The sequence below is a fragment of the Urtica dioica genome, chromosome 8, assembly GCF_054948205.1.
Source record: "Urtica dioica subsp. dioica isolate 48M chromosome 8, U.dioica_male_clone48M_v1_H2, whole genome shotgun sequence".
Taxonomy (NCBI): domain Eukaryota; kingdom Viridiplantae; phylum Streptophyta; class Magnoliopsida; order Rosales; family Urticaceae; genus Urtica; species Urtica dioica.
Window position 1 is genome coordinate 11,750,548 of NC_142763.1, and position 20,188 is coordinate 11,770,735.

At 34.4% G+C, this 20,188-nt stretch overlaps 2 protein-coding genes across 7 annotated transcripts in view; both read left to right on the top strand.

Annotated features, from left to right (window-relative positions):
• The window catches only part of LOC149388130 (truncated transcription factor CAULIFLOWER A-like), a 53,690-nt gene extending 49,895 nt beyond the window's left edge, over positions 1-3,795 (top strand). For 3 of the 6 annotated variants that reach the window (XM_089623707.1, XM_089623708.1, XM_089623705.1), the window contains one exon: positions 3,457-3,795. In XM_089623707.1, coding sequence (XP_089479833.1) covers positions 3,457-3,574 — 118 coding nt within the window. In that variant the 3' untranslated portion in view covers positions 3,575-3,795. Of the gene's footprint in view, positions 1-23; positions 150-1,134; positions 1,220-1,614; positions 1,680-1,781; positions 1,882-1,970; positions 2,013-2,303; positions 2,346-2,617; positions 2,731-3,456 lie in introns of those variants that run through there. The other 3 variants (XM_089623710.1, XM_089623706.1, XM_089623709.1) reach the window with 3 other exon arrangements.
• A 12,211-nt stretch (positions 3,796-16,006) lies between these two features.
• On the top strand, positions 16,007-18,809 carry LOC149388136 (vesicle-associated membrane protein 722-like). The gene is made up of 5 exons (XM_089622865.1): positions 16,007-16,419; positions 17,296-17,437; positions 17,604-17,724; positions 17,956-18,018; positions 18,437-18,809. Exons 1-5 carry the CDS (start codon positions 16,230-16,232, stop codon positions 18,578-18,580), a joined length of 660 nt encoding a protein of 219 aa, XP_089478991.1. The 5' UTR covers positions 16,007-16,229; the 3' UTR covers positions 18,581-18,809.
• Positions 18,810-20,188: the final 1,379 nt, after the last annotated feature.

The following is a 20,188-nucleotide window of genomic DNA, read 5'->3' on the forward strand; positions in this document are numbered from 1 at the left end:
CTCTCTCTCTCTCTGTGTATATTTTTTTGTCTTATTGTTACCAGCTTTCTCTTACCTAATTATATTTAAAGTAGAAATTGTTTGGATTTGACCAAACGAGCTGTTAGTAATACAGTGATATGGTGTGGGAGATTCGGATAGATCTTCTGGTGAGCTTTATGGCCTAATTTTGTGTAGCTTTATATAAATCAGAGGGTCTTTTCTACTAACCCTAGCACTAGTATATTAGTCTTGCTTAATATGATCTGATAAAATTTTCATTACATCACCAAAAAAAATTATGTAGCGCATAATATGTGACTCTTTAAATCTGCTCTACAATTGCTAAAAATAACATAAATATATCGTACATATACAATTTTTATAATATATTTTTATATTGACTAGACTTTTACTTATTTTTCTCTTGACTGGAATTGTACCTCTTGTAAATTTGCTGGATATAACTGTTTAGAAATAAAAAGATTTTATGTATACTTTAAATATTTATATTCAAAGTATGTTAAAACCTAGATTATTTAGTATTTATAATCGATCTAGTGTTTTACAATTTCTTATAATAACAAAATCAAATGCTCATATTAAAACATTAGACTGTTTATCAAACTCCAAGCCTAATTTTTATATTAAATTAAGTAATTACAAATAACATGTGTGCTTCTATGAAGATCAATTTAACTTGCTTCCAATGGCTTTTTTCACTTATGGTTTTAGCACGTCCTAACTTATATCAAACACTAAAAAAATGTGTAAATTGCAATAAAAAAAATGTTATCACTCCATCGAGACAAGGTACAATATGCTATAATCGTATGATATATAAATGTTATTTTTAGGATTTGTACAATAGATTTGAAGGATCATATATTATGAGTCAAAATATGTTAGAGCCGTAAGTAAAAATAATAATAATAATAATTATTATTATAATATTGACAAAGTATTCAGGAGTTTTTTTTTCAAAAAAAAAGGTATTCAGGTTGTTGTTTTGAACTATTAGATATACATATATGCACATTATGTTGCAATTCTAGCTACATGGAGTATTGAAAATGCTTCAATCAAGTAAGTATAGCATTGTGGCTATGTTGGTCCTGTTTCATTGTTTATTATTATTGATGTGGGTTATAACAGAATGGAGAAGATATTGGAACGCTATGAGCGGTGCTCTTATGCAGAGAGATCTTTGTCAACAATGCAGTCTCAACCTAACTTTCAGGTTTCTCATATATTATCTCTCTCTCTCTCTCTCTCTAAGCCGGTATCAAGAATTAGTTTACCTACATTGTTAACTTCTGTTTTGAAATTAGCACGCTGATGTGTTTTCTTGTTAATTTTTCTACTGTTAAAAAAAAAGCTATGTTGTCTAAGAGAACTTCTAGTTCTAACTATGTCTAAGAGCCCCTATATATATTATATAACATCATAAGTACAGTTTTGCCTTCACTTTTCTGTTGATGGTTTATTATAATCATTCTTGACAGTTTTTGCAAGTTCTTGGATCTATATTTTAGATTAGGAGATATATACACATTAGTTAAAAGAAAAACACTCCTAATATTTATAATTTCATACTATTCTTTCTTTTTCTCATGCACTAACTTTCTAATACAGGGTAACTGGACTGTTGAATTTGCTAGGCTCTCGTCTAAGATTGATCTTTTGCAGCAAAACCGAAGGTACAGTAACTATTTTGTATGTTTTCTTATATGTTATTTCAATAATTAGTCTATCACCACTCTTATATAAATTAATTAAATAATCTCTTTTGAAACCTTCAGACATTACTTGGGAGAAGATCTACACACTATGAATCAAAAGGACCTCCAGACTTTGGAGCAACAGCTTGAAACTTCTCTTAAGCATATTCGATCAAGAAAAGTAGATAATCTCATATCATATCCCATCATATATAAACAAACGTGTTAAATAACCAAAAAGCTGATACAACTCCTATAATGTAATTGCAGAATCAACTCATGTACGAGACCATATCCGAGCTTCAAAAAAAGGTAACGTGTGTATATATATATATATATATATAACGCATTATTTGGTAACGGTAAACATATCAAATATTATCGAAATCATAATTTATTAATCACAAAAATATAAGATATGATTAATTTGGTATCTTACAAATGATTAATTTTTAGGGGAGCGTTGAATATATTTCTAGATACATAATTTGTAAGTATTTTAAAGGTTCTAGCTAATTTGTTTACAATTGTCAAACGTATCAATATGATAATTTTTAAAGTCTCAGACTGTGATATAGCTTCCTTAATTGTGTTTTTCTTCAGGAGAAGACAGTGAGAGACCAGAACAACATGCTTGAAAAACAGGTACAATGTTTTGAAAAACAAGTATACATATCAATATGATCATATAATGTATCAACATGCTTGTTAATCCGGTATTTTATTTATGTATGCTCAGATTACAAATTAGATTTTCTGTGGTAAAAACATATACTATATAGACAATCAAAATTAAAGGTCACATTTAAATGTAGGAAAAGAGACTGATGGACGAAATTTTGTATTGAAAGTTTATAATTTTGTGGTATTATGTATATTATAATAAACAATTATTCTTCTGGATTGATTAACAATAGATCAAGGAAAAGGAGAAAAACGTTGAGCAGATGCAATGGGAGACACAAACCGATGTGACAAATTCCTCCTTTATGATTCCTCCAACTCCAATTAATCCCTGCTTGAATATGGGGTAAGTAAATATATATATAATATATATTATTCTTACCCTGAAATATCTTATATAAGTTGCTCTAGCTAAAATTCCAAATAACTTGTAATTATATCAAACTTGTCAAATGACGTATCATTTGTATATTTAGAAATATATGGTAATAATTGAATATATAACTAGTCACCTAAGAGTTGTTGGCCAGTGCTAATGTTATGCCTTAGTCAAAAATGTTGGCGTTAAGTTCAAGTCCCTAGAAAGGTAACCGTTTAGCAGTTGTCAAGTTTACCAAAGGTTGTGAGGCATGAACGAGACCTATATGGCTAAACTAAACCCTATTTTAAAGTATATATTACGGCTAGTCAAAGACAATTTATTGGTGAATAATATTAATGATATATAATAGTATATAATCAAGTAATAAGATAATGTATTGTAGACAGATTGACAACACTTTGGCATCTGCCTATTACTCTTTTTGAAACTTGACAATTTACCCTATACATAATAATAGTATATAGCACTTTTATTGTTTCTTTAAATGTACTAGGGAAAACTTCATAACGTTGTATTTAAATACTGTAAATATTATTTATTGCTCATTTATTAACTACATAATTCCAGTTATATGATTTTAATATTTTTATCAAATTTATTATTTTTTTTATTTTTAAATCTATGTCAGACCTTTTGGAGGGGCTATATCATTATTTTTAATGATATTATTATTATTACAATTTGTTGCAGCGGAATGTACAATAGCAACGACGAAACCCCAGAGGCTGAAAGGAGAAACGATCTAGACCTAACCCTCGAACCACTCTATTCGTGCCACCTTGGATGCTTTGCAGGTTCAAATATGTAATATAAAAATCAAAGAGTTTCTGTTCAAGTCTATATATATCGCTGAGTGTGATTTTTTTGGTTTTGTTTTTGGGAAAATGTTGGAGTCCTATATTGGCCTCTCATTCTTCTATGACTAGTTAATGTAATAAAACTAAGTAAAGAACCTTTATATGCCGTGTGATGATGACATGAGAGATACATTAAAAGAACTCATGCTATAAAATTATGAGTTTCGTAACTTTTTTTTATATGTTTATATGGTAAAGAATAGCATGAATGTGTTACCTTCTAATCGTAAAATGTAATGTTTGTTTTTTTTTTCTTTATAGGTATTCAATCATAGATACGTATTAGTTTAAGGTAAAATATATTTTAATATTTGATCTTCAAAAAAGCATGTCAATGTAAAATAAACTTTAGACAGGCCCGCCCAGTAGAGATGAAAAAATAATTTTCAATAATGTATATATAGATATTCCTGAGCTACGTTTAGTGTTTTTTTTTTTTTTGTGTGTTGAAAACTTGTATGCTGTAGATATTAAAACATATGAGTGGGTCTTATATAAAATCTACTCGTTGTAAACACAAGGACATCCATATTTAAGTATATGTATAGTATAGCTATGGGCTATAGCCAATCTGTGTGAAACCCGAAAATAGTCATTAAAAATTTTATATACATGACAATGTTGTTGTACATGTCATTTAATGAAAAAAATGGCTTTAGGTATATAAATATTCCTATATACTCTTAAACTTGGTGATCTGTTCCACCCCAATATATATGTATATATAACAAAAACAAAACAACCTTAAATGATTTTTGTCGTTTTGTAGAGGGGCTAGTGTGTTGTAGCCTAACTTGTCGTGAGAGACTCGTTTGTATATTTTGGCTTAAGTTTTCAGACGGACTCGGGATGTTGAGTATATTTTGGGCCTTAATTATGATTAAGCTTTTTAATCTCTAAGCCTACTAATAAAGCTGGCCAAGCTGACTCTAAGATTATTTTAGGCCTATAAGCGAATTTATTTAGACTACTTAATGTGATTGGGCTTAAAATATATTTATGTTTAACTTAAACAATTGTTTGACCTCCTTAGAGGTCAAGTCAACTCTATAAGATGTTGTGCGACCCTATTTTATAGGAAAAATTGTATAAAATAGTCGTTTGAAATTTAATGATTAACAATATAATCAAAATTTCAACTTTTTAGCAAAGTACCAAATTTATGTTACAGTAAAAATTAAAATGTTTGACGATTATTATAAATAATTTATCACTTAAAAAAAATTAATCTTTGGATCAAATTTTTTTTTGAAACCAGATTATTGCACATTTTGACTATTTCACTAAATTAAGATAAACCTTGTCTAATTTGCAAATTCATAACTTTAAATTGGCTATTTAGCTACATCACATTTGTTTTTATATATTATTGATACCACTCAAAAATTAGAAAAAAGAATTCATCTTCTTAAAAATGGTATGAGATTTTTGTCCCGATACCATTTAAGAGGTGAGACGGGGTTAAGATCCTCATTGAATATGTCATATTCAAATGTCATTTCAGTGTATTTTTTAAGTTGTATTTGTATTTTTATTTTCTTTACTTATTTAAGTTAATTTGAAATGAAGTAATTAATAATAAGTGAAAGAAAATTAAAATATGAGACTCTTGAAACCATAAATATCTATTGGTATCCGTCTGTCTCGAACCCTCGGAACGGTGCGACGGGCCCTCGAAAGTCTCCGGGTTGGCCCAGATAATCCACACGGCACAAAGGGATCACCGGGCCTCTGGACAGCCGGTGGTCGTCCAGGCGCCAACCCCTCGGCCTTTGGGACGATTGGCCACCGACCCATGTTGGGTGGCATGGCCTGGTTGGCCGGTGGCCGTGCAGGGGGCAACCCTTTGGCTTCTAGGTTGTTTGGCCTCTCGACCTCCAAACCCACTCGACCACGGGACTCCTCCCAGCCGCTCAGCCACATGCTCGGCATGAGTGTGCTTAAGGGTTTCTCGAATTTGCGCTCTAAACACTAAAACCTCTATTTTCCACCTCAATCTTCCATTTGACAATTCTTCTTTTCTTCTTACTTCTAGGTCATCTTGGAGGACGTGAAGGACAATTCTTGGTTAGTGACGGACTCGGGATACGAAGTTCAAGACACCCAGGCTCGAACGCGATCACTTGGTTCGACCTTGGGTTGAACCGTTGAAGTCTCTTAATAGTTATCCGAAAACGAGCGACAGTACATCTTTAATATAATATCATTTTTGGTGTCATAAAAAGAAGAAATTATATCGACTAGCCAAATAACTACACTCCATTAAAATTATAGTCAAATTATTTAAATAATTAAAGAAATAGTTCAACGTATATCTATGTCTTCATTATATAATGCATGTATCATGTCTTAGTTTTGACTAATTTCTTAATTTTTTTAAATAGCTTGACTAGAATTTTAACTTAATGGATTGGAATGGGCTATATGCCTAACTCACCCATAAAAAAATGGTTTTAGATTTTCTAAATTCTAATTTTGATGATTTCGGATGTCTCATTTCTAACAATATATATGAGACATACCCTATTTTCTCGCATTTATTATGGATATTTCCCGGAAAGTCTAATTTCTAAATATTTTTATTCAAATTAGTCTATTTGGTGAGTTTATCTGGCTCCTCGGTGTGTATATATATGTGTGTGTATATATATATATATATATATATATATATATATATATATATATATATATATTTGCACTTGCACCAACCTATATAATGATAGTTCCACGTGCTATATTAAGTCCACCTACAGCTCACCATCATTTACCTATCAATTAACGTTGTTCCTAATTTATTATAATTCTTATACTTTATATTTTTGGCAGTGTATTATATCTCTTTCATATATATTTTGGGCTGTGTACGTATTATGTCCCTTTGTAAGTTAGTTTAACCGTCATGTGGATCATATCAAGATGTGAAAAAATTGTTTTTGTTAGCTTTTTTTTTTTTTTTTTTTGCAATTTATCGCAAAAATAGTATATTTAAATTTTTTATTACGAAAATAGCTATTTTAATTTATAAACCATCATTTTTCTTGATTTTTTTTATATTTACAATTTTTCTAAAAAATTGTTAAATGTTTTAGACTCTATTCAACTTTATTTATAATTTAGAAGGAAATAATTACTTACCGTTTGAAGCATTTTTTTTAAGAGTTTGAAATAACACCTATTTTGAAATAGTATGTTGGAATAATATCACTATTACAAATTCACATTTCTGGTGCGGAAGGGTATTAGGTGCGACATGGCGCAGCTAAGCACATATTTGGTGCAACATGTCGCACCGGGAACTCATCTAGATGACTAAAAATTTCGCTTATGTTTAGTGGTATTCGGTGCGACATTTTGTTAATTAATTTTTATTTAGAAGAAATTGTATATTTGCCCCCTGATTTATGGCCTCACTGACAGAAGATGACTTATGATATAAAATCGAGGTTATTGGACCTCAATATCACGATCGACAAAATTGATGGGCCTTCCGTGTATTATAAGCCCACTCCGTCAGTTAAATGGTGACGTGGTAGTCACATGGTACAAGAGGTAAATGAATTTACGAGAATGTCCTTCAAGTAAATTGCTTTGATTTTCATTTTATTTTCAGTTCTCATTTTTATTCCATTCGAAGAGAACCCCCAAATCGATTGAGCTAGGGTTAGCGTCTCCGATTAAAATTCAAATTCATAACTTCTGCACGTCTAATTTAGGTGTCGTCGGTATGGAGAGAAGCCATAGCACGTCTAATCGCAAGAAATCCGACGTCGTTGTTGGCGAAACATCCACGCGCGAGCCGCCGACATGTTCGTGCGAATTGAAGACTGTGGAGAGGACGTCAAGGACAGGTCGTAACCCAGCAAGACGTTTTTTTGGTTGTGCTCTGTATAAGGTTAGTGTTGTTTTTTTTTTCTTCTTAAATTTGTGTGTTTGGGTAACGTGGATAATTTGTGTGTTTGATTGTGGGGGAATTGTTTGGTTTCTCAGCATAAAAATGACCCAGGTTGCGGATATTTTAGATGGATTGACCCTCCTAGTTGTACCCTATCGACAGATACAATTACAGAAATGATGAACAAAATGAACGAAAATGGGGAATCAGAAGCTGAGAGTCCAATTACCTTCGTTCATACTAGAGAGAATTTTGTCGGATTAGCTAGTGAAGCTTTTCAAATCAAGTTCTTGTTATGTGTAATTGTATTGATTTTGTGTTTGTTGTTATTCAAGTAATATGACAAGTAAAATGTGGTCTGTTTTTTACTAGGTACGTTATGTAAATTGCAGTGTAATGATATATGTATGCAAGTATTCTATGGCAGATGTATTTTGAATATGTGTTCATTTAGAAAAAGAGATATATATGTATTTTGATATATGTATGCAAGTATCCACTCAGTGTTCTAATTAAATTGAGTGGATTTAATAAGAGTAACATCACATAAAAAAAGAGATAAAATGAAATAACATATAGAAAAAGACATAACTTGTAATGTCACAAAAAAGTGGATCACAATGTTTCAATGTCACAAAAGAGTGGATTTGAAGCATTTTACAGCTTTTACATACATCAAACTGAAACAACTAGGTAAATTAAGGATGAATTCCAATGTTCCAAAATATGAACCCTTACTTAGCTTTACAAAGCTATTTTACACAGTTCTAAAATGTTCCAAAAGTGGGTTAGGGCTTTACATATTCATAAACACTACAAATTACTCGGTGAACAATCTTTTACGCCCGCGTTGAACTTCATTGTTGGTGTTGACCGTCCTGAGATTCCTAAGTCGAGGGCTCATCTGAAATCTCCAAAAACAATGAGGAAGAAGAATTTGCCACCAAATACATATTTGACCATATAAAATCGAGGTGAAATGAAATGGTCCTAATTTGCTTACCCTGATGCCAATCCTTTGACTTGGTTGACTGGGTGTTGGTTGTGTCGGCTGAGATGGTAGCGGAGGTCCGTCATCATTGTTTCTTCTGCCTCGACTCCGTGTTGGTTGTGTCGGCTGAGATGGTAGTGGAGGTCCGTCATCATTGTTTCTTCTGCCTCGACTCCGTGTTGGTTGTGTCGGTTGTGATGGTTGTGAGGTCCGCGCTTGTCTCTATTTTGCATTTACAGTGTGGGTAGTAAGTAGCAGTCAATCTTTGTAACTCAATATCAGAGTATTGAATGTACCTGTTCCTCTTGCTGGCGTCTGAAACACGTACGTGCGTTGTGACCGTCTTTGCCACATTTTGAGCATGCTGTTGCGACGTAGCGTCTTCTCATCTTCGTTCCACCGGGAGGAATAACCTCATCGTGCTCAACCCTCCTGAATTTTTTGGGTCTACCTGGTTTGACCCTGTCTTCTGGCATCTCCATGGGTGTGGATGTTGTTTTGGGCCACTGTTCTGGAGGATTGATTGGAAAAATCTTGTGCTTGTATGTCTCTCGGTAACACTCTTTTTTGTACCAATGGGAGACATAATTCAATGGTTCTTCATGCCTTTGCCATATGCAGCTAATGGCGTGTGAGCATGGTATACCTGCAACAAATTCAATCGTTAAGCTTGATAAGGAAATAGTAGGAATATAAATGGAAGACCGGGTTTACAGCATTAGTGTACCAGACAAATCCCAGCGTCCACACGAGCATGTTTGGTGACCAAGATCCACTTTATACATGCTTCCATACATGTTAGACACTTGATAATCCAAATCACCCGCCCAATGCGCAATATTTTCTGCACTTAGTACCTTGTTGGCTTCAATAACCTTGAAAATGCGTGGTCCAACCTCTGACTTCCACTTCTCACCGGCAAGTCGTTGCTTGGTGAACCTGCGAAGTATATACATTCTAATGCGCTCAAGCATAGAGAGTATTGGCTTCTCTCTAGCCAACAGAATTGCTCGCGTGCCGTTGAAACTCTCACACAAGTTGTTGAGTGAGATCTCGCACTTAGGACCGGTTCTGAAACGACTTCTAGCCCAGTGGTCAATTCCTTTGCTCATAAGCCACTCAAAGGCCTCAGGTTCCTCGTCTTTGATTAAACCCATTTCGGCTTCGAAACGAGCCGTGGAATACGACAACGCCGCGTGCATCATCTTTGTTTTCAGAAACAACCCTTTATGTACCTAGGATGCAATAGAATCAGTCAGTATATTCAAATACAAATAGAAAATTCACTGGTTCTAAGTTCACGTTCAAATCACATATCTAAGAAAATTACCTTTGTGAAGTTTTTCTGCAAATGCCGTGCACAATGTCTGTGCTCCGCTTGAACAGAGCCTTCTTCCCACATCCCTGATAAAGCTTCTTGTAGCCCTTTTTGCTTATCAGATATAAATGTCCATTGGTGGCCATTCACAATGTTCAAGTCATCTTTGAGAAAGTCCAAGAACCAGGCCCAAGAAGATTTGCATTCAGACTCGACAACAGCATACGCGATCGGAAACATGCCGTTGTTTGCATCAATTCCGATGGCCGTCAACAGTTGACCGGTATGATGACCCTTTATGTGGCAGCCATCAACCCCAATAACAGGCCTACAATATTTAAATCCTTCTTTGCAGCCTTTGAAACACACGTACATCCTTTTAAAAACCGGGATATCGTTCTCACCATTTTCAGTCTGAAACTTGACAGTTGAACCGGGATTTGTAGCCACTAACTCTGCCCCGTAGTCCCATAGCTTGGCATATTGCTGTTTGTAGCTCCCTTCAATTTCCATCAGAGCAAGCTTTTTTGCCCGGTACGCTTTATCCCGACTACACTCAACTAAAAAGTCTCTCTGCAGTTGGTTCATCACATCCCTTGCTGACCATGAATCGCAGTCTTTGAATTGTTGCATGTACGTACGTGACATCCATTTTGATGTCGCAAACCTGTTCACATTAACCCGTGGGCATGTATGTTCACTCCTGTACGTCTTGATTTGGAAAAAACCTGTTTTAACCAATAGCAGGTCAGCGACTAACTAACTAACATTCTTCAAATCCAAATCCAAATAGAAAACATTAATATAGCAGCTTATACTACTGTTTTATTTGTGACATAAATAATTAATTAATTACTACTGTTTTATTTGATAATTACTACTAAGAGAAAGCAATAATTACTACTGTTTTGATAATTAATTAATTACTACTGTTTTCTATTTGATAATTACTACTAAGAGAAAGCAATAATTACTACTGTTTTGATAATTACTACTGAGAGAAAGCAATAATTCTAAGTAGAAATGCTTATAAAAAAAAATTAATTATTATATAGTCTTTGGGCCTTGGGCAATTGGCCCACTTCAGCCGGGCCTATTCTCAAGCATACTATGAACATACCTGTTCGCGTCGACAATGAAGCAAAACACGTCCAATTGCAGCTCGGATGCTCGCACTCTGCACAGACTCTGTTGTAGTCGTTCTTCTTAAAATGAATGGCTTTACCACTGCGTATTGAGTACTCCCTTATGGCGTCCTTGAAGAGCTTGCCGGTTTGGAATGTCATACCCAGCTTGAAGACCGGGTTTTTTAATTCAGATTCTTTAAACTCCACGAAGTTGGGGAGTTTCTTTTTGAAATTCCTCGGACCACTAGAGCTTTCACCGGGTGGTCTGACCTCATCTTCAGACGATGAATCTTCAATTCCGATGTACGCATCCATGTCGAAGTCACTGTCATTCGAGTCATCATCTTCATCACTAACGTCGTTCATTCCTTTACCTATGTACGCCAGACCAAGGTCAACAGCATCACCATCAACTTCTATGTCGTCTTCACTTGCTTCAAAACCAACATCTTCAACGTCACCCTCGGCATCTTCAACGTCACCCTCGGCATCTTCAAAATCGTCAAAGCCTTCAAATTCTTCAAGTTCATGTGGCTCATCAGCTTCACGTGGCTCATCAGCTTCACGTGGCTCACCAGCATCATGTGGCTCACCAGCTTCACGTGGCTCAGCAGCTTCATGTGGCTCAGCAGCTTCATTGTGATATTGCTCTAGTTGGATCAGCTCCTCCATGTGAATCACGTCCACTGCATCAACTTGAACATCAAAGTGGTCGGATTGTACTTGCTGATCGTCCTGCTCCACCGTTGCCGGTCCAGTTGGGTGAGAACCATCGGGGTGATCACAATAAATGTGCACTTCCCATTTCGTTTTAAGAGTCTCTGACAACAGTTCTAAGAGCAACTCATCAGAGCATATGCACTCTAGTTTGTCACACAAGGTAGACTTCATGAAGTATAGCGGCCCCGTAGTGTATCGAAGCGTCACCGTCAATAGCTTGTCCAAACAAACCATCGAAATCCTATCTACGTCTACACTTTCGATGCGCTCTACAACTCCACCTTCATAGCTCCAATCACGATCAGTCGTTGCAAACAAGAGCGTACCTCCATGGTGAACGTTCAAGACAAAGCAGTTCAATGTTTCAACTGTAAAAAAAAATAACGACAGTCGAACAAAGAGCCGTTATTAGTGCAAAGGGATATCACTGCTTCAAAGAACTAACAAATCTCGTACATGAATAGAAAAACAAAACCACATAAAAGAACAACAACACAAACCCGGCTTCCAATTAAATATAGCCAACCAACCAACCAAGACTAAGCATAAATTTAATCTACCGACACTAAGGACCCACTGTATATTAAAAGGGGAAAAAAACCATCGCACACACTAAAACCATAAAAAAACAAATAAAAAACTTCTTTTCATACCCTGGACCCATTCGACAAAAGCATTGTGGTCCCCAACTATATTATCGACTTTAAATAACACTTAAAAGACACAAAAGTGTTCATACCTGTACATTCGTTCTCACTCGGTGGAGACTCCTTCGTCGGAACAGGCGATTTTTGCTTCTGTTTTGGTTTTCGAGCCGGTGATTTCTTGGGCAGTGCGGTCGATTTCTTGGGCAGTGCGGTCGATTTCTTATTCGCACTTTCTTTCCCTTTCGACTTCGAGCGAGAAGATGCCACAGACCTTCGTGCCGGTGACGACTTCCCGGGAGATTTACCTTTCGCCATTACTGGTTTTTCAGTTCTAGGGTTTTACTCGATGGAATTTGGGATTTTTACATCCGACTGTTTTTTTTTTACTTAATTACTGTTTTTCTTTATTTAATTTATTTTTACACCTCAACTTATTTAACTTAGATGAATAAACAAACAATTAAATACACTCCCTCAGCCGACTAACAAAATAACGATTTTACCCTTATTTACTAGAACACGTGCGTTCCACGTGATTATTTAACTGACGATTGGGCATCTTTTTTGACGAAAGGACCAAACTACTACTTTTTTATATAACAAGGGGTTAACAAATAGTTTTAAAAAGATAGGGGGCATTTTGCAGTAAGGCCATAAATCAGGGGGCAAATATACAATTTCTTCTTTTATTTAATTATAGATGAATTTTGATTTAATGTTCTAATTTTTAATTTTTCAATTTTTTTTTAATTAAACTAAACTATTCGGTGCGACGTGTCGCATCGAATATAATGGCGGGAAGATTATTAGGTGCGACATGTCGCACCTGATATGAAATCACCCGCCAATTTCAAGATTTTTGGCAGCAAAACATTTTGAGGTATTTTGGCACCTGAAAGAGTTGCACCTAAAGGTATCCATATTAGCGACGGATTTTTAGGTGCGACTTTGTCGCACCAAAAGTCGCACCTAATAAACTATTAGGTGCGACGTTTGAGGTATTTGATGCGACAATCGTCGCACCGGAAGACTATATTTGTTCTAGTGCTTGAGAATTTGGATAATAAATAGCATATCTTGTGAGCTTCTGATTTTCGAAAATTATGTGAATGGGGTCTACTCAAAGGAATTTAGTAATTACCGCGTATTTGAGTGAAGTCTACTTGATGATATTGAGTAATTTAGTTGATGATTGGTTATGTTATAGGTTTGGTTCGCCGGAGAAGTAATGTTGGTGTAAAGTTCTTCTCGACGTTGTTGGGAGACTTATCGTTCATCAACTCCAATATTCGTGGGAGAGCAATATAAGCTTTAAGAACCCATCGAACGGTCCTCAACGCCCTCCATTCTCATTTTCTTCCATTTTCGGGTTTAAGGTTTATGTTTATTATTTTTTGTTGTTGTTTTCTTTGTCTCCGGTTTCTACAGCAAATTAATAATCTGTTTTCTCTTTTGTTTATATTATTTCCGTGCAAACTTTCTTTATTTCCCGCTTTATAAATATTATTCTTGTAATATTTCCGGTATATTACACTTAAAAAAATATTGTTTTTGTAATTTCCTCAGATAAAATTAACCATAATTTTTTTTTTCCTGGTTAACACGAGAGTATGCAAGAAAATTACTAATAGTGTTTATAATATTGAAAAACTAATTAATGTCACATGATAATACGATGATTTTGTATTTGATATTGTTATTATATATAAAAGAGAAGAAAAATTTACTATTCACATTGAATCAGTTTATTATTCACAATTGAATCAGTTTCATATTCACGTAAAGATGTAATGATAAATTTATCTTTTAATTTCAAAATATTAACAAATTGTCATCATTGATCTAACTCTAACAACATCTAATATTTCTATATAATAGTACAGTAATAATCATCATTATATCTGATAACAACGAATGCAATTTTTTTTTAGCTAGATATTTCTAGATAATAGTATAATCATCATTATTGGTAAAAAAAAAAAAAATTAAAAAAAACTTGAATCTAAATATTTCTAGATGATTTTCATCTACATGCCTTTAGTTTGAACTAGATACTTCTAGATAATAGTATAATCATCATTACTGGATAACAATTAAAAATTTTAAATCTAGATGATTTTTATCTAGATGTCACTATAAGTAGGTTTTTTCGTTTTTTCATTTTTTTTAATTTTTGCAAAGTTTTAGCTAACATAAAGCTATTCATCATGTCGTTGTTTCTATCATTAGTCATTTTTTACACCAAAATTAAATAATTACTTTCACCATCTTCTTTTTTTCTTGCATTTTGGTGTTCGTATGTTTTCAATAAGGTAAGTATGTTAATGTTAAACAACCATCAAATGAGCAATAGCGAAAAAAATTCATTGTAAATTAGTTAATCTATTAAATACATTTAAGTTATAGCGGCGAAGCGAGTGAATGTTAGTTGTAATTAAATAGTGAACAAATACACCCATTGTAAAAATATTGTCTTTGACTATTTAAAAAAAAAAAAAAAACAAAACAAAATTCTGGCCAATTAAGAATAGTCTTATTTGGTAATATAATCATACCATTTTTAAAACTAATTTGGTTTTTTTGCAATATTTTGTTTAACTAGTTGAATTTTTTACATATAATCGAGTCTAATTTATTATTAGTCATTTCATAAAATTTATCTACGAGAAAATGGCGACAAAAAAACCTATTGTTTACGATTTGTAACACTTAAGTACCAAAATTTGAAAAGTTGTGGGAAAATACCCAAGGTCAAATATTTGTCCCTCATTAATACCTGAAACATCAAATAAGATGACATGACACGTGTCATCATCTGATTATTTTAAGTGAATTAAAAAATAAAAATAATAATTTACAAAATTAAAAGAAAATCTCTCTCTCTCACCCTTGAACAAACACCGACCCAAAATACATATATTCGTACCCAATATTTAAAATCGGAAATAACATGAAAGTGAAAAGGGTCAAAGCAAGGCAAACGACGTGGTAGCTTCACCGCCAATGAACTCACCTTCGGTACCGAAAACGATGCTCTAATCGACGTGATCGCCGCCATCCCAACACCGACGTCGCCCTCTGGCGAGTTCCGAACCTGCATCGAGAATATCGATGTCCATCGGTCCCGGCTGGTGGTTGCTTTCGTGACGGAGAACGGAGACAATATTGACGAAGACAACTTCAATATCGATTTTGATTTTCTCCGACGATCATTGACGGAGTCGAGTTCATAGGAAGAGTCTACGGACGAGAATAGTATTTGTTTGGCGGTGGAGTTGAATGAAAACATTGGATGTATAAGTTGAGTCAGTGTGTACGTTGGTAGTGGAGTTGTGTGTGTGAGTGAGAGATATGTTTTTTTTCAATTTTTTTTTTAATTCAGACAAAATGATGACGACACGTGTCATGTCCTCTAATTTAATGTTTCGGGTACTCAACGGACAAATTTTTTACTTTTGATAATCTTCCCACAACTTTTTAAGTTTGGAATATTTTATCTAAAAAAATGTCTATTAGTAATATAAAAATAATATTATAGTATTAACTATTTATGATGAGCATCACTCTATTGATCAAGCTAACGAATGGCAATTTCGATATTTCTGATAAACTGCGAGGTCAGTTAGTTGAACGAAACAAAGACAACCTTGCTATTGCTACCTTTCTTTCTTACCATCCAAGCGAAAACAATACAGCACCCAACAATCTCTCTATCTCTCTCTCTCTCTCTCTTAATAAACAAATTAAATCAAAGATTGTCTTACCAATCTCTCTCTCTCTCTCCTCTCTCTCTCTTGTTTTCCTCTGCAACAGAAAACACCTTTGAAACCCGAAACCCTAATCGAGCTTTCTCTTCCTCGATTCGGGTGTCTCTTTCTCTGATTTCTCTCTCATAGGGTTTGCGAGCGTCGATGGGACAGCAGTCTCTGATCTACAGCTTCGTGGCTCGCGGGACCGTAATTCTCGCCGAGTTCACGGAGTTCTCCGGAAACTTCACGAGTATAGCTTCGCAGTGCCTCCAGAAACTTCCAGCGACCAATAACAAGTTTACTTACAACTGCGATGGTCACACCTTCAACTACCTCGTCGACGATGGATTCTGTAATTCTCTCTTCTCTCCGATCTATTAGGATACGCTTTCTATTATCCAAGAATAGTTGTGTTTTCCGATCTCCGATTTGTTGACTTTTTTTATGTGGAAACAAAGAGATCGTTTCACTATGGCTTGTTTTCGTAATGTATTATTTGATTCTCGCGGTTTTGTTGTTTCTCAGTAGACTTGTTTTGTATAAGAAAACTGCAATCGGAATGTGCGAATTTTCAGTTTATTGGTTTCGTCTGGTTACAATTAAGGGAATAAATTAATGATATACATGACTTTGCTGTTGTTTGGTAGCAAATGTTAGCGTTGAATTACCGCAAGTTACTGGTGAAGTGAAGTCCTGAATTTAGTCAGAAATTGGGTTTTATCCAGTGAATTACGCTTGTTACTGTCCAAATTGCTGTGTATTTTCATTTCTGGACTTCACTTGCTGTTCTTGGTTGCCTTTTTTGTAACTTACGTTTGTTAATAATTTTTCCAAAAATGATCTGTATATAATTACCTAAAATTCCTACTCTTACTATAGTTTTAACTTCTAGTTAGCTGTTTGCACAGTTGAAATAGCTCTTTCCGTGTATGACTCAAATTGAATGTGATGTTATATTTACCAAATATGCAACTGATAACCCGCCACTTTTAATTTATGTATTTCTTCACACAAAAAAGGATATTTAATTCAGGACAAGGAGTAATAATTCAGTTATTTGCAGCTCTGTTATACCTTAGATAATATACTGGCTCTAAGTGATTATAAATACGTTTTCCTTGTTGTCCTTCGCCTGATTCTGCTGCTCATTTTTTCCTTTCCGGTTTTAAGACCTCAGTACATTATGTCTTGCAAGTTTGAGCTGGATAATTAATAAACGATGTTTCAGCTTACTGTGTTGTCGCTGTGGAGGCAATTGGTCGACAAATTCCAATTGCATTTCTCGAGCGAATCAAAGAGGATTTTGCCAAGAGATACGGTGGAGGAAAAGCCGCAACAGCTGTTGCTAATAGTCTGAACAAGGAATTTGGGTTAGTTCTGAATCCCTCACGATATCCTTGAATCCCGGAAATTCCCCAAATCGGTTTTTATTTCCATGAAGTAAAAAAATTTCAACCTCAAGTTTTAGATTTTTCTTACTGTAGTCATGTGCAATTATACAGCACGCTAATGCCAGTTTGGCTAACATTACCGTAGGCCTAAACTAAGGGAGCATATGCAATACTGTGTGGATCATCCTGATGAGATCAACAAACTTGCTAAAGTAAAGGCTCAGGTCTCAGAAGTTAAAGGAGTCATGATGGAGAACATTGAGAAGGTATAGGACTATTGTCAGCTTATTTTCTATAAAGCTAAACATATAACGGACTAATATTCTATTGGTTGTGTAGTTTTCTTTTTTTTACATTCTTTTATTTCCTTATGCTCAATTTAATGGGCTTGTTTTTTATGATTTTGTGGCCTCGCTCTGTTGTTTTTGGAGTGAACTGTATATAAATTGTATAGACGCGATATCAGTCTCTATAAGCCATCTTTTAATTCTGTGCAGGTCCTTGATCGCGGAGAAAAGATCGAACTTTTGGTTGATAAAACAGAAAATCTTCGCTCTCAGGTCAGCATCTGATTAAGGTTTTTCTGTTATTGATGAGTAAAATTGACCAAAACCAAGTTTTCACAGCTCGAAGCAGTGCAGGATTTTTTTTAATGCATTTTTAATTGAGTTGTTAAAATCTTCACATTCCATAATTTTTATTTATTTATTGCATCTTCTTTGAAATTTATTGCCCCTGAACTACGTACTGTTACCCATGTATAAGATGTAAAGAGATATTTGGCCTAGATTGCATCAGAACTGCCTATCAAATTAAACTGGCCGCAATAATTAATTGTCCAAAGATGTTCTGAACCTCTTAAAATTAATAAATATGATCTGTGTTATCGATTTAATTTTCATCAGACGTTGTATCTCCCAGTACTTGTTTGCCTGAATCTCTAATTTAAAGGATCATCATGAATGTGGAAATCTGTAGGCACAAGATTTCAGGCAGCAAGGAACACAGATGAGGAGGAAGATGTGGTTGCAGAACATGAAGATTAAGCTAATCGTTTTGGCCATCTTGATTGCCCTCATTCTCATCATCGTCCTATCGGTTTGCGGAGGCTTTAACTGTTGATCATCGCTCCGAACGCGTCTTTTGTGCACAATGATTTTTTGTCTCCTATTGATATATAGAGTCATGTATTGTAAGACTTGTATAGTTTGTGCTCAGATTTCGTTGTTTTCTAGTTTCATTTTTAGTGTGTGGAAGGCATGTTTTCACGTCTCTCTTGTCCCAAGTCTTTACCCCCAAAGAAGGTTTGAAACAATGGAAAAATGAAACGTAGTGTGTGATTTGTTCCACATTTCAGTAGTGTCTTTTCTTTAATTTTGTTCCGCCATTTGTGTTTTCTAGTTATCTGTTTTTACAATAGCATACCTCCCATTCTTTATATCAGACCCTCGTTACGTCTCTTCTGTAAAGTTACATCGAGTAAAAAAAATGAATTTCATGGCGACTTGAGTGTATCAAATAATTAGGTAACTAGTCATATTTACACTTTTATATTGTTATATAATCATTTTTTTTTAAATACTAAGTAAATGACGACAAATATAACGTGACATTCTTGATTTGTCTTTTCATTGAAATAAAAAAAAGTGTGATATTTACGTCAATTTATGTGTGTAATAATCGTGGTCATTTAGCTAGTATTTATGGCTAGATAATAATGTAAAAGTGTAAATATAACTATATATCTAATGACCCTAAGTTTATACGTATACTACTCTGATTCACCGACTTACAAGTACAATAATTCCATTGGTTTTTAGCATTTAGCCTAACTACTTTAAATCACGTGTACATGTTTTTAAACATGATACAAAATTAAAAGAGATTTTAACACAAATATTATTAGATTAATGTAATTTTATCAAATGTCAAATTTTGTGTTTTGGTTTATTTTGAGTTTGACATTTGACCGTCTTGGGGAATGATATTACTAGTAGAAAATTGTTGTACAACTAACTTAGTAATAGATTTATCAGTCACAAAATGATATTTCAACTAATTTGTACAAAGACTATATTACTTTTCATAGTTTCGTGACAGATTGGTCACGAAATGATATTTTTATAAGAAAATAATTATCTCTCTTGAATTTAGTAATAGAATTATCGGTTTTGAGTTGATTTTGTTAAGTGACATGAGTCGATTCGGGTTCGAACCCAGAATCTCAAAATCCTTGTGATTTCTCTGCTACATCATATTTTTTTATTACAATTTTGAACTCGTTAGTATATATCACGAAGCCAGGAATCCAAATTAGGGAGGATAATTTGCATAAAAAAAAACACAGGGGGGTGGTTTGTAAATTTTGAAGGTAATGTAAAAATAAAATAAAAAATGAGCAAAAAAAAAAAAATTGAGGGGCTATAACTCATCCTGGCTTGTCGGGACGGAAGCACACGGAAGGATGGTTTCCGAAACAGCCTGCGCGCCTGACGGAAATCCGAGTTCCGTGTGGCACGGAATTGGCGTTGTGATTTCCGTGGATCGACGAAAGTGACGTTGGGGTTTGAAGGAAGACAGCGGAAGGCTGGGTATGTGCGCATATGTTTGCTCAGAGTTCTTTGTTTTTTTTTGGCCGTTGGATGTAAAATCCAACGGCCAAGATTTGGTCTGCCATTAAAGTCTGGTTCACAGCTTGGAACTCTTATTTCCGTCAAGCTTTTATTCGGG

Bases quoted from the DNA above. Each gene is read 5' to 3' on its own strand.
- LOC149388136 (XM_089622865.1), top strand. From the start codon at position 16,230: ATGGGACAGCAGTCTCTGATCTACAGCTTCGTGGCTCGCGGGACCGTA. The intron at 17,438-17,603 runs GTTAGTTCTGAA...ACATTACCGTAG, and splicing joins AGTCTGAACAAGGAATTTGG to GCCTAAACTAAGGGAGCATA. The intron at 17,725-17,955 runs GTATAGGACTAT...AATTCTGTGCAG, and splicing joins TGATGGAGAACATTGAGAAG to GTCCTTGATCGCGGAGAAAA.